The 11,582-nt window shown below is 40.4% G+C and overlaps 1 protein-coding gene across 1 annotated transcript; it reads left to right on the forward strand.

Moving 5' to 3' along the window:
* Positions 1–2,225: 2,225 nt before the first annotated feature.
* On the forward strand, positions 2,226–11,365 carry LOC128063930 (zinc finger protein 181). Its single transcript, XM_052656763.1, has 5 exons — positions 2,226–2,270; positions 2,951–3,026; positions 8,398–8,538; positions 8,800–8,895; positions 9,879–11,365. The coding sequence occupies exons 1-5, from the start codon at positions 2,226–2,228 to the stop codon at positions 11,363–11,365; spliced, it is 1,845 nt and encodes a 614-aa protein (XP_052512723.1).
* Positions 11,366–11,582: the final 217 nt, after the last annotated feature.

Below are 11,582 nucleotides of genomic sequence, written 5' to 3' on the forward strand. Positions count from 1 at the left end.
CACCGCTCCTCCCTAATCACATCTAGTCCTTTAATGTTAACCCTGCTTCCCCATGAACTTAATTTATGTCTCAAATATCTGAGGACCCATAATGAGAAGTCTTCACAATTCTTCCAAAAAACTCCTAAGGAAAAGCAGCAATAATGAAGAATTTCTATGCAAGATTTTCTGAAAGGACTGAGTAGAGACTTTATGTTTTAAAGTGTTTCCAGAGTGGTAGCAATCCCAGATTTTGTCTGAAAATCAAACTATATAATCTGTAGGAAAGAGAGGCACTTTCATCCAAGGATATTGGGGAGACCAGTAAAATCTCTTTTCAGGGACTGAGCAGCACACAAAGGTAACCAACCAAAAAAGCAAACAGCACGAACTGAGTACAGAAATTTAAAAATTTACAAAGATTCATAAGATCTTCAGATTTCCTAGGTGGTGCTAGTGGTAAAGAATGCACCTGCCAGGAGACATAGAGATGCAAGTTTGATCCCGGGGTCAGGAAGATCCCCTGGAGGAAGGCATGGCAACGCACTCCAGTATTCTTGCCTGGAGAATCCCATGGACAGAGGAGCCTGGTGAGCTACAGTTCATGGCGTTGCAAAGAGTCAGACACGACTGAAGCAACTTAGCACACATATCTTCAATATTGGTATTATCATATTATGAATCATCTGTGCCTACCATGTTACACAAATTTTTGAAAAATTGAAAACAAAAAAATCCACTGGAAAGGGAATTATGTTAGATAAATAATAAATCATTCAGACTGCAATACAGAGACAGAAAGATGGAAATTAGAGGAAAACAGAGTGGAAAAATCTACCTAACAACTAACTGGAATTCACAAGAAGAGGAGAAAAAATGGAGAAGGGCCCAATATATGGAGAAGGAAATTTTTCTGAGGACGGGAAGATGCCACTTAACAGATTCAATCTGCTCAACAATCCCAAGCAGGAGAAAAGGCAAAGAATTTCATAAAAAGCATGAGAAAATTCTCTCATGCTATTTATAATTTTTTAAAAAAAACAGGTAAAATGATTTAATTTAAAAAGAAAATAAAGGCGACAACCCAAGTTAATACCAAGAGTAGAATGCTCTGGCCTTGATACATCTGTCCAGCGCCTGTGTAGGTGGGCTGGGCAAAGTCTCAAGGACAGAGGAGGGTCAGAGGAGTGGTTTTTCCCACGATTGAGGGTCTTTATCCTCAAAACCCTCACTTGAGTCCGATAATCCTGAGTCCTTCGAGGACATGTAATGCACATCACCGTGGTAGTCAGTGTCCAAGCGACGGCGGACCCCACGAACTTGTGGGAAGTGCAGTTGGTCCCAGTTCAGCTAATGTTGTGACAGAGCGGATATAGGGTATTTGAGGAAACACAGTCCTGGACAAGTGGAAGCTAAATACTCAAGAGCAGTACAAGCCGAGCAGAGTGGCAGCAAAGTTTTGAATGACGGATCTTCGGCTGGCAGAGGCCACTTCTTGTCCCGCACCAGCAAGTCTGCCCTTGTTCAAGGAGGAAAACGTCTGCACGAGCACAGAAACGACCCAAAAGACGTTTCACGGCCTCATAATCTTCTGGGAAACATAGGTTCCCGGTTGGGGCTCTCATTATCTTCACAGCGCTTGTAGACGCTGCCGTCGGTTTCGGGAAGCGAAGTTCGCCAGAGACGACTGTTGTCCCCTGCATTCTTCCGAGGGGATCGACCCCAATAGAGGCTCCAAGCGCTGTAATTTCTCACAAAGCTCAACCCGTGGTCTCGCGGTGCTCCGAGATCGCGCGGCCGCTGAGCCTCCTGGGAAGTGTGGTTTTCTGGAAGGCAACCGTGCGAGTCACTGGCAACTTTCCTCCGTGAAGCGGAGGAGTCTGAGAAGTGCCTTCCGGACCGGGGCTCCGTCTGCGGCTGCCCGGCGTTTGTCTCCGACCCAGCAGCAGTATTCTTGGTCCTGAAATCGCGCAGGACTCTGGGCAGCGCCGTTCCGGCGAGGCAAGCGGCCTTTGTTCACTACAGCTACACGGCGCGTCAGGTACGCGGAGGTCCCCGCAGTGGACGGCTTCCGTGTTGGTGGGGGTCTGCTGAGCGGTCAGGCAAGTGTGGGTGCGGGGAGGGTGGCCGGCGCTGGGCACGGCCGCCATGACCTCTCAGGTCCCAGCGTCCACCCCGCGGTGTGAGCCCAGGCAGGCCCCTGGCTCCTCTGGGCCTCTGTCCTGCTTTGTAAAAGGGGAGTAAGGATGGCGCTTACCTCTAAGAGCTGTTGTAAAAAAGGAAATGGGAGAGTGAGTGTGCGTTATACGCACTGAAAAAAAAAATTGTGTAAACCCTAAATTGCTTCAGTGTTGCCGAGTTTCAGTTTTTCTCATCGTTTATTTAAAAAAGAAATCTGGAATAATGTGAATGCCCACCATGCATAGTGGTGAAGATCGAAAGAGCTCTTATTTAACATTATTATTACTGTTGTTTTATGAGTCGGTCACTTATATATGGGCTGCCCAGGTGGCTCAGCGGTAAAGAATCCACCTGCCAGTGCAGGAGACGCGGGAGACCCCCTTCGATCCCTGGATAGGGAAGATCCCCTAGAGAAGGAAACGGCAACCTGCTCCAATATTCTTGCCTGAAATTTTACATAGAGGAGCCTGGCGGGCTACAGTCTATGGGGTCCCAGAGTTGGACACGACTGAGCGCGTGCGCGCGCGCGCGCACACACACACACACACACACACACACACACACACACACACACACTCAGACACTCATGTATATATGATAGTTGATGTACATGTAGATGCCACCTGGTTACCTCTTGCCAAGGAACACATTGTTAATTCAGGGAAAGGTTGGACCCCTAGAAAGTGATTCCCAGTGGGATCCTCCATGCAGGTGTGTCCTGAGCTGCGAGATTGTGAGATACGCCTGATTTGTCATGACTGCTTTTTCCTGTTTTGATCTGCCTTTTCAGGCACTGCTCTTCTATAAGAAGACAGCCTGGAAAGAGGACTGTGTCGACTATTGGAAATTGCAGAGTCATGTTTCAGGTAAGTTGATTTGTCCCCAAATCTTCCTAAAACACCCACTTATCAGGACTCTTGAGTGTTTGCTTTGCCTCTCCTACCAGTTCCCACCTCACGAAGTTCACTTAGGGATTGGATCTTTGATTCCTTTCATTAAAATAAAGCATGGAGCCTGCAAAACTCCAAAGTATTTTCTCTCAGTGCTCTTCTTTTCTATCAGTTTTCTGCTAGAAGCAGAAAAGAGAAGAGTCTTGAGCAAAACTTTTTTAAAATTATGATTCAGAATTCAAGTTTGGAATTTTAGGTATTTGCTTTATGGTTGTTTAAGCTGTATCATGTGGTCTCTATTAACGGTATATGTCAGTCTTTTCAGTTATTCAAGTCAAGAGATGTTTGGAGTCATCCTTGAGACCTCCCTTTCTCTTATAATTCACATTGAGACACTGTAGTTAGATCTAAAATATACATAGTATATCTACACAACCTGACCATTGGCTACCACATCACTGCCACTGCCTCCCTGGTCCAAGCCACTTAGGTTATTGCAATAGTCACCTTGCTGGATTTCCTGCTTCTGCCCTTGACCCTCTTCAGTCTTCACAATACAGCTGTCACAGTGATCCTCTTGTTATATAAAATCCTGTCATTCCTCAGCTTAAAACTCTTTGGTGGCCCTAACTCAGAAATCAGAATTGTGTAGTGACAAAAAACTTTGCACAGTTAGGCTGTCTTATTACTTTCCTGATTTCATCTTCCATCTGTTTCTTTGTTCTCTGGGAGCAACAGCCACACTGGCTACCTGCCTCCAGGCCTTGGAAGTTGCTGTACTATCTGCATGGAATATTCTTTACCTAGATATATACAAGCTTGCATTCTGACCTCCTTTGTATCTTTGCTCTGTAGTTACTTTCTCAGTAAAACTTCCCTGAACACCTATGTAAAATCGTAGTCACCTTCTCTTGACTATCACTTCTACTCCTCCATCATTGTGTTGTTTTTCAAAGCACTCTCCTGTCCTGATGGCTCAGCGGTAAAGAACACGCCTGCCAATGCAGGAGACACAGGAGTCACAGTTTGACCCCTGAGTCGGGAAGATTCCCTGGAGGAAGAAATGGCAACCCCCTCCAGTGTTCTTGCCTGGGAAATCCCGTGGACAGAGGAACCTGGTGGGCTGTAGTCTATAGGGTCTCAAAGAATCAGACACGACTGAGCATGCATGCACACACATCACTCACTAGCTGCTACACTACACTACATGTGTTTGCTATATGCATATGCTCATTGTTTATCTCCTCCTACTGGAAAGGATATCTTTTTGTTGACTGTTTTATCTTTAGTGGCCAGAGTGGTATCTGGTATAGCCAGATACTTGGTAAAGAGTTGTTGAATGAAGGAGTGATGAGAAAATGATGGGAAAGAATCATGGAGTGGAAATGAAACCTGTATAGGAGAAGGTGTGAGTGGCATATATGCATGTTGGGCAGTCTGTTTCTTGGGAATGTTAGACAATTAGAATTTAAATAAGTCTTTTTTTTTTTTTTTTTTTTTTAGGTAAAAGCTAAAGTGAACTAACTGCCAAAATCATTCATTGACTTATTTTCTAAACACTTAACAAATAACTGTTAGGAGATTCTTACATAGGTTTCTGTCATTGGTACACAAGATTTCATGATCTCATGCAGTACTGTCAAAGAGAACTTTCTATAGTGGGGGAAGTATCCTACTTGTGTCCTGTCCATTGTGACAGCCACCAGCCCCTTATGACTGTTAAGCAGTTGAATTATAACTGGAATGACTAAGGAACTGACTTTTTTATTTTATTTAAATTTAATTTTAATTAAATTTTATAGCCAAATACAGTGGCTACTGTATTGAACAATACAGGACTGGTATGGATGAAACTGGAGACTATTATACAGAGTGAAGTAAGCCAGAAAGAAAAACACCAATACGGTATACTAACACATATATATGGAATTTAGAAAGATGGTACCGATAACCTTGTATGCGAGACAGCAAAAGAGACACAGATGTATAGAACAGTCTTTTGGGCTCTATGGGAGAGGGAAAGGGGAGGACAATTTGGGGGAATGGCACTGAAACATGTATAATATCATATAAGAAACGAATCACCAGTCCAGGTTCGATACAGGATGCTTGGAGCTGGTGCACTGGGATGACTTGGAGGGATGGTACGGGGAGGGAGGTGGGAGGGGGGTTCAGGATGGGGAACACGTGTACGCCCGTGGCGGATTCATGTTGACATGTGGCAGAACCAATACAGTATTGTAAAAAAAATAAAAAATTTTTTAAAAATAAATAAATTAAAAAACTAAAAAAAATTTAAGGTATTTATTTAATATCTAAGTTCTAGGGACAGAGGTGTAATAGCGTCCCAGGCTGCTGGGACACTGAAGGGGAAGAAAGAGTTGAAGCATCCCTTCCTGGAGTTGTCTAGGTGGCCCATAATACCAGGGAGGCAGAGGTGAAAGTGAAGTTATACCAAACTGAGAGAACACCTTGAGTATAGGTAGAGAGGCCTAAGAGAATCTTTCAAGGAAATGCAAAAATTTTGTGCAGCAGTGGTTTTCAAACAGGGTTGACTTTGTTCCCCTTAATCCCATTCATAAGAGACATTTGATAATGTCTAGAGACATTTTCTGGAGAAGGCAATGGCACCCCACTCCAGTACTCTTGCCTGGAAAATCTCAGGGATAGGGGAGCCTGGTGGGCTGCCGTCTATGGGGTTGCACAGAGTCGGACACGACTGAAACGACTTAGCAGCAGCAGCAGAGACATTTTCAGCTGTTAAAACGGGGGTAGGGAATAGTTAAGGGGAGTTGCTACTAGTATCTGAAGGGTCGAGGCTAGGGATGCTGTTAAACATCCTAAAATTCTCAGGACAGCCCCCACAGCAAAGAGTTGTTCAGCTTAAAATGTCAGTAGTGCCAAGACTGAGAAACTTTGATTTAAATAAAGATCAAAGAATATATGTTAGAGTATGTGGGGTTTCTTCTCTGGACTATTAATATTATGATATTGATTAATATCAAAACTTAAAATATGAAATATCTTTGCATTGGTAGAAAAAAACATGGTGTTTTATTCATTTAATATAGTGTTGACTTTTCAGTTTGGCTTATCAGGTGAGATTTGTAAAAGCTGATCATTTTAAAGATCACTGTGGAAAACAGGAAAAGATGGACATTTTCTCAGTTCATGTGATAAGGCTAGTATAACCCCCATATCTAGCTAAGAGCAAATACAGATGGGAAAAATACTTTTCCCTGGTGCCAAAGGGAGACCTTCTCCCCTTTCCTTTTCTTAAGAGTGTTTCCTTGAGAAAAATATGTAACTATATCCTTTCCCCTGTCCCTTTGAGATGTTTATAAATCTTTTCAAAGCTAAATAAGCCTCTGCCAGTTTTACAGAGCATTAAAGTCTTTCTTAAGGGCATTGATGGCACTAGTGGTAAACAACCTGCCTGTCAATGCAGGAGACATAAGAGATGTTGGTTCAATTCCTGAGTTGGGAAAATCTCCTGGGAGGAGGGCATGGCAACCCACTCCAGTATTCTTGCCTGGAGAATCCCATGGACAGAGGAGCCTGGCAGGCTATGGTCCGTAGGGTTGCACAGAGTTGGACACGACTGAAGCGACTTAGTATGCCTGTGCAAGGGCCCTGGAGACATCCCTTTGAAATGAAAACATGAAGGAAGATGCACCTCTGTCTCCCTATCTGTATGGGAGCTTAGCCTAGACTTCTGGCTTCAGGTCTAAATAAGCTGAAAATTTTACAGTAACCAAACAATGTCTGTTTCACCAATGAAACATAGTAATAATGACATTTTAAATGCACTGAAGGAAATTCAGCCAGCTCCATATTCTTGCCTTGGACAGGAAAAAAAAAGGAAAGCCCTTGGACAGAGGAGCCTGGGGGGCTGCTAACTACCTGCTTGTCATAAAGATAATGAGTTTTGAATTTTTTCTTTGGAGTAAAGGCACCTAACACAGAGGACTACCCCAATAACCAGGTGAATTTAGGATGAACTATGTGTTGCAATAGTTCATCCTAAATTCACCTGTAATTGCAAAGTGATGTCTCCAAGGCCCTTGTGCATGCATGCTAAGTTGCTTTACTCATGTCCGACGGTGTGACCCTGTAATGGGTTGTATCTGACTGACTTTATAAAAGGGTGAGAGTTCTTTCTGTCCTTGCAGTCTCATTAATTATTAGCTATTATTATTATGAAGTGCATTACAGTCTGGTTTAATGCTTTCTCAGTAATAAAACTGTTCTTTTTACATTATAGAAAGGATTTTCTGCTTGGTAGATTTGATTGATTTTTAATTTCCCCAACACCAGACAAAGGTAAATTCTCTCTTTAAAACCAAAGACCAGTATCACTGGTGAACACACATGTAAAACACCCAAATGAAGTAATATAGTATTGAATCTATAGTTGGAACGAAAAATTTACAGTAGCCAAACAATGTCTGTTTCACCAATGAAACGTAGTAATAATGACATTTTAAATGCACTGAAGGAAATTCAACCAGCTCCATATTCTTGCCTTGGACAGGAAAAAAAAGGAAAGTCCTTGGACAGAGGAACCTGGGGGGCTGCAGTCCATGGGAGTCACAAAAGGGTTGGACACAACTTAGGAGCTAAACAACAACAAATGTATACATGTTTTTTTTCACATATTTTAATTTGACTAGCCAATAAGTTATGATTGAACATTTAAACTTTTTCTAAAATTTTTCCACTTTAAATAATACCATGAATGAATACTGTTAGGAAGAAATCTGTTTTCTTAGGATATTTTCCTTAGGATGTGTCTTATTTTTTCTTTGCTCGTCCTTTAAGGTTCTATTTAAAGACTACCAAAAGGCATGAAACCATCCTTCAGTCCTTTTGCCCAGGAGTCTCAAATTATTTTAATTATAGATTATAAGGGTTAATTATGTACCATAAATGTTTTTGCCTTTTGTTTATAAAGTGGTTATATATATGATTATGTGTTTATCTTTAATATAAAGATGTCTTTTTTTGAGCCTATTGGATTCTTTTTTTTAAACTTAATTCATGTTTTATTACTTGGCACATAAGCTATGAAAAACAAAACTAAGCACTTGACTAAATGCTGTCAAATGTTGAATGCTGAATTTTGAAAATTTTATGATTCTGTTCCCTACTCTCCTGAAGCAGAGTTCTTGTATGTGTCTCTTACCCTTATTGTATAACAGTGCCAAGCACATAGTTATCCAATTATTACTTAGATCAGATTCTTGATCATTGTGACAACTGCTGGAATCTTTTTCCCTTTCTTCCACACCAGGGTAATTTTATCCTTTAATCAGTGACAGAAGAGGCCTGGGCTATGATTGAGCCTAAACGTGTTTGCTGTTTCAGGTGACATTTAGCGATGTGGCCATAGACTTCTCTCATGAAGAGTGGAGATGGCTCAATTCTACTCAGAGGGATTTATACAAGGATGTGATGGTCCAGAATTATGAGAACCTGGTATCCCTAGGTAAGTATATCTCTTCCTTCCCCTCAATGGAGATCTTACATCTGCCACTGTGAATTGCTAGAGATCCTCTTTAGTAAATGGCTGAATTTTTGTTTCACAGTCCTAAGGACATATATAGTTTTGTTTCGTCCTGCCTGAAGCTTATCGTCCCATTTCAGTGAACATCCTTCAGATCTTTCTTTGGTCCCTTTTATGGTGATGGTCTCTCCATGAAGACCACAACTTAAACAGTGTTTTTTCTAATATTTTTCCTGCAAGCAGGTCTTTCTATACCTAAGCCATATGTGATTGCTTTATTGGAGGATGGCAAAGAACCTTGGATGGTGGAGGAAAAGCTGTCAAAAGATATGTTTTCAGGTAAGTCATGGTGAATCAGGAAACAGATCTTCGTTGAAAGATGCTTGTGTAAAGTAGAGAGGCATTTTAGTATATTTTAGGGATACTGTTATCAGAGATTCCAGAAGTAACAAAATTGAGGGATGCTTAGATTTCTAAATGACAGTTCCTCTATCCTAAATTATTATCTTTCTGTATTACTCATCTGATCAAAAGTGGAGGGTTTTGCCATCATTATAATCCAAATTGTCATTTATTTGAATTGAAATAAGGCAAATTTTTCTGTTATATGTCCATGTAAGGAAAAATATACAAATGGTTTTAGGCTAAAAAAGCTGTCAACTAAATGGAAAACCACTTTACCCCTGAGGCAGAACTTCAAAGATCAAGAGTGAACATAAATGTTAAAGGAAGTAAGGGATATATAAGAAGGTTTCTAACAACAGTATTTTCTGTCAGTAAATATTATGAGTTCACATAGATCCTACCTAAACTCACAAAGCTTAAATCTTTCTGAGCCATAAAGAGTATTTACATTATTTTGTTGTCATTGTAGCTATTTAGTGCAGTGCTGTACATTCTCCATATTAAGCATAATAATCTGACAGCAAATTGAGATTAATCAAAGTTTGGAGAACCAAGGCTGAGATAAAATGTAGTCGTTCATATAAGTATAGACACAAAATGTTGGCTTGGGATCCAGAATGCCTTTTGCATTTTCTTTCTGATAGTTTCATTTTTTTCCCCATAGACTGTCTATGTATTAATTCATTTCCCTTATTACACTCTGTTGCTGCCTCTGTGAGCTGTTTGTATTCTCTGTGCTCCATTTTAACTTTGTTCAGAAATCATTGAATATATGAGTGTTGTCAGAGCTATGTGTTTTCTTGGCACTGGGGGGAATGACTTTATTTTTTATCCAATTCTCCTGTCTCTGACATAGAAGTTTCCTTTCAAGAAGTTCAGATAAAGCAGTGTTTTGCTCTTTATCTTATATATTACAGATTGTAAATCAAGATGGGAAAACAAAGAATTATCAATGAAGGAGGATATTTATGATGAAGATTTACCCCAAATGGTAATAAAGGAAAAAACTACACAACAAAATCATGAATTTTCAAATTTTAACAAGGACTTGTATTATATCAAAAAGTTGGAGGGGAAGTATGAAAATCAAGTAGAGCATTTCAGACCAGTGACCCTCACCTTTAGAGAAAGTCCCATTGGGGAAAGTGTTTACAAATGTAATGTGTTTAAAAGCATCTTCCATTTAAAGTCTATTTTTTCTGAACCACAGAGAATTTCTGCTGAAGGGAAGTCACATAAATGTGATATACTTAAGAAGAGCTTACCAACAAATTCAGTTATAAAAAATGAGAATATCAATGATGGAAAGAAACTTCTGAATTCTAATGAAAGTGTAGCAGCCTTCAGCCAAAGCAAATCTCTTACCCTTCACCAGACTTTGAGTAGAGAGAAAATCTATACCTGCAGTGAATGTGGGAAAGCCTTTGGCAAACAATCAATCCTTAATCGGCATTGGAGAATTCATACAGGAGAGAAACCCTATGAATGTCATGAATGTGGGAAGACTTTTAGCCATGGCTCATCCCTTACTCGACATCAAATAAGCCACAGTGGAGAGAAACCTTACAAATGTATTGAATGTGGAAAAGCCTTCAGCCATGTCTCATCACTTACTAATCATCAAAGCACTCACACTGGAGAGAAACCATACGAATGTATGAACTGTGGAAAGGCATTTAGTCGTGTTTCACATCTCATTGAACATCTGAGAATTCATACTCAAGAAAAACTCTATGAATGTCGAATATGCGGGAAGGCATTCATTCACAGGTCATCCCTCATTCACCATCAGAAAATTCATACTGGAGAGAAACCTTATGAATGTAGAGAATGTGGAAAAGCCTTTTGCTGTAGCTCACACCTTACTCGACATCAAAGAATTCATGCTATTGAGAAACAATTTGAATGTAACAAATGTCTGAAAGTCTTTAGCAGCCTCTCATTTCTTATTCAGCATCAGAGTATTCATACTGAAGAAAAGCCCTTTGAATGTCAAAAATGTGGGAAATCTTTCAACCAACCTGAATCACTGAATATGCATTTGAGAAACCACACTAGATTGAAACCATATGAATGCAGTATATGTGGGAAAGCCTTCAGTCACAGGTCATCTCTGTTTCAACATCACAGAATTCATACTGGAGAGAAACCCTATGAATGCATTAAATGTGGGAAGACCTTCAGCTGTAGTTCAAACCTTACTGTACATCAGAGAATTCATACTGGAGAAAAGCCATATAAATGTAATGAATGTGGGAAGGCATTTAGCAAAGGCTCAAATCTTACTGCCCATCAGCGAGTACATAATGGAGAGAAACCCAGTAGTACAATAAGTGTGGAAAAGTCTTTAGGCCATATGAGTCACTGTGTGTATGAAAGATCACATAATAGAGAAACTGCATAAAGGCAGTGTTCATCATACTATACTGTAGCTGTAGATCTTCCCAGATTCAAAATCAGAAAATCCATACTGGAGAAAATTCTTAAGAATGTAATGAATATGGGAAAGTCTCTAGCAGTGATATAAGCCTTATTGTTTATCACAGTTCACACTGTAGAGAGATTATGATGGCAATAAGTGTGGGAAAGACTTTAGCCAGCATTAATCCCTTAGTTGACAT

Source organism: Budorcas taxicolor, chromosome 18 (genome assembly GCF_023091745.1).
Source record: "Budorcas taxicolor isolate Tak-1 chromosome 18, Takin1.1, whole genome shotgun sequence".
Classification (NCBI taxonomy): domain Eukaryota; kingdom Metazoa; phylum Chordata; class Mammalia; order Artiodactyla; family Bovidae; genus Budorcas; species Budorcas taxicolor.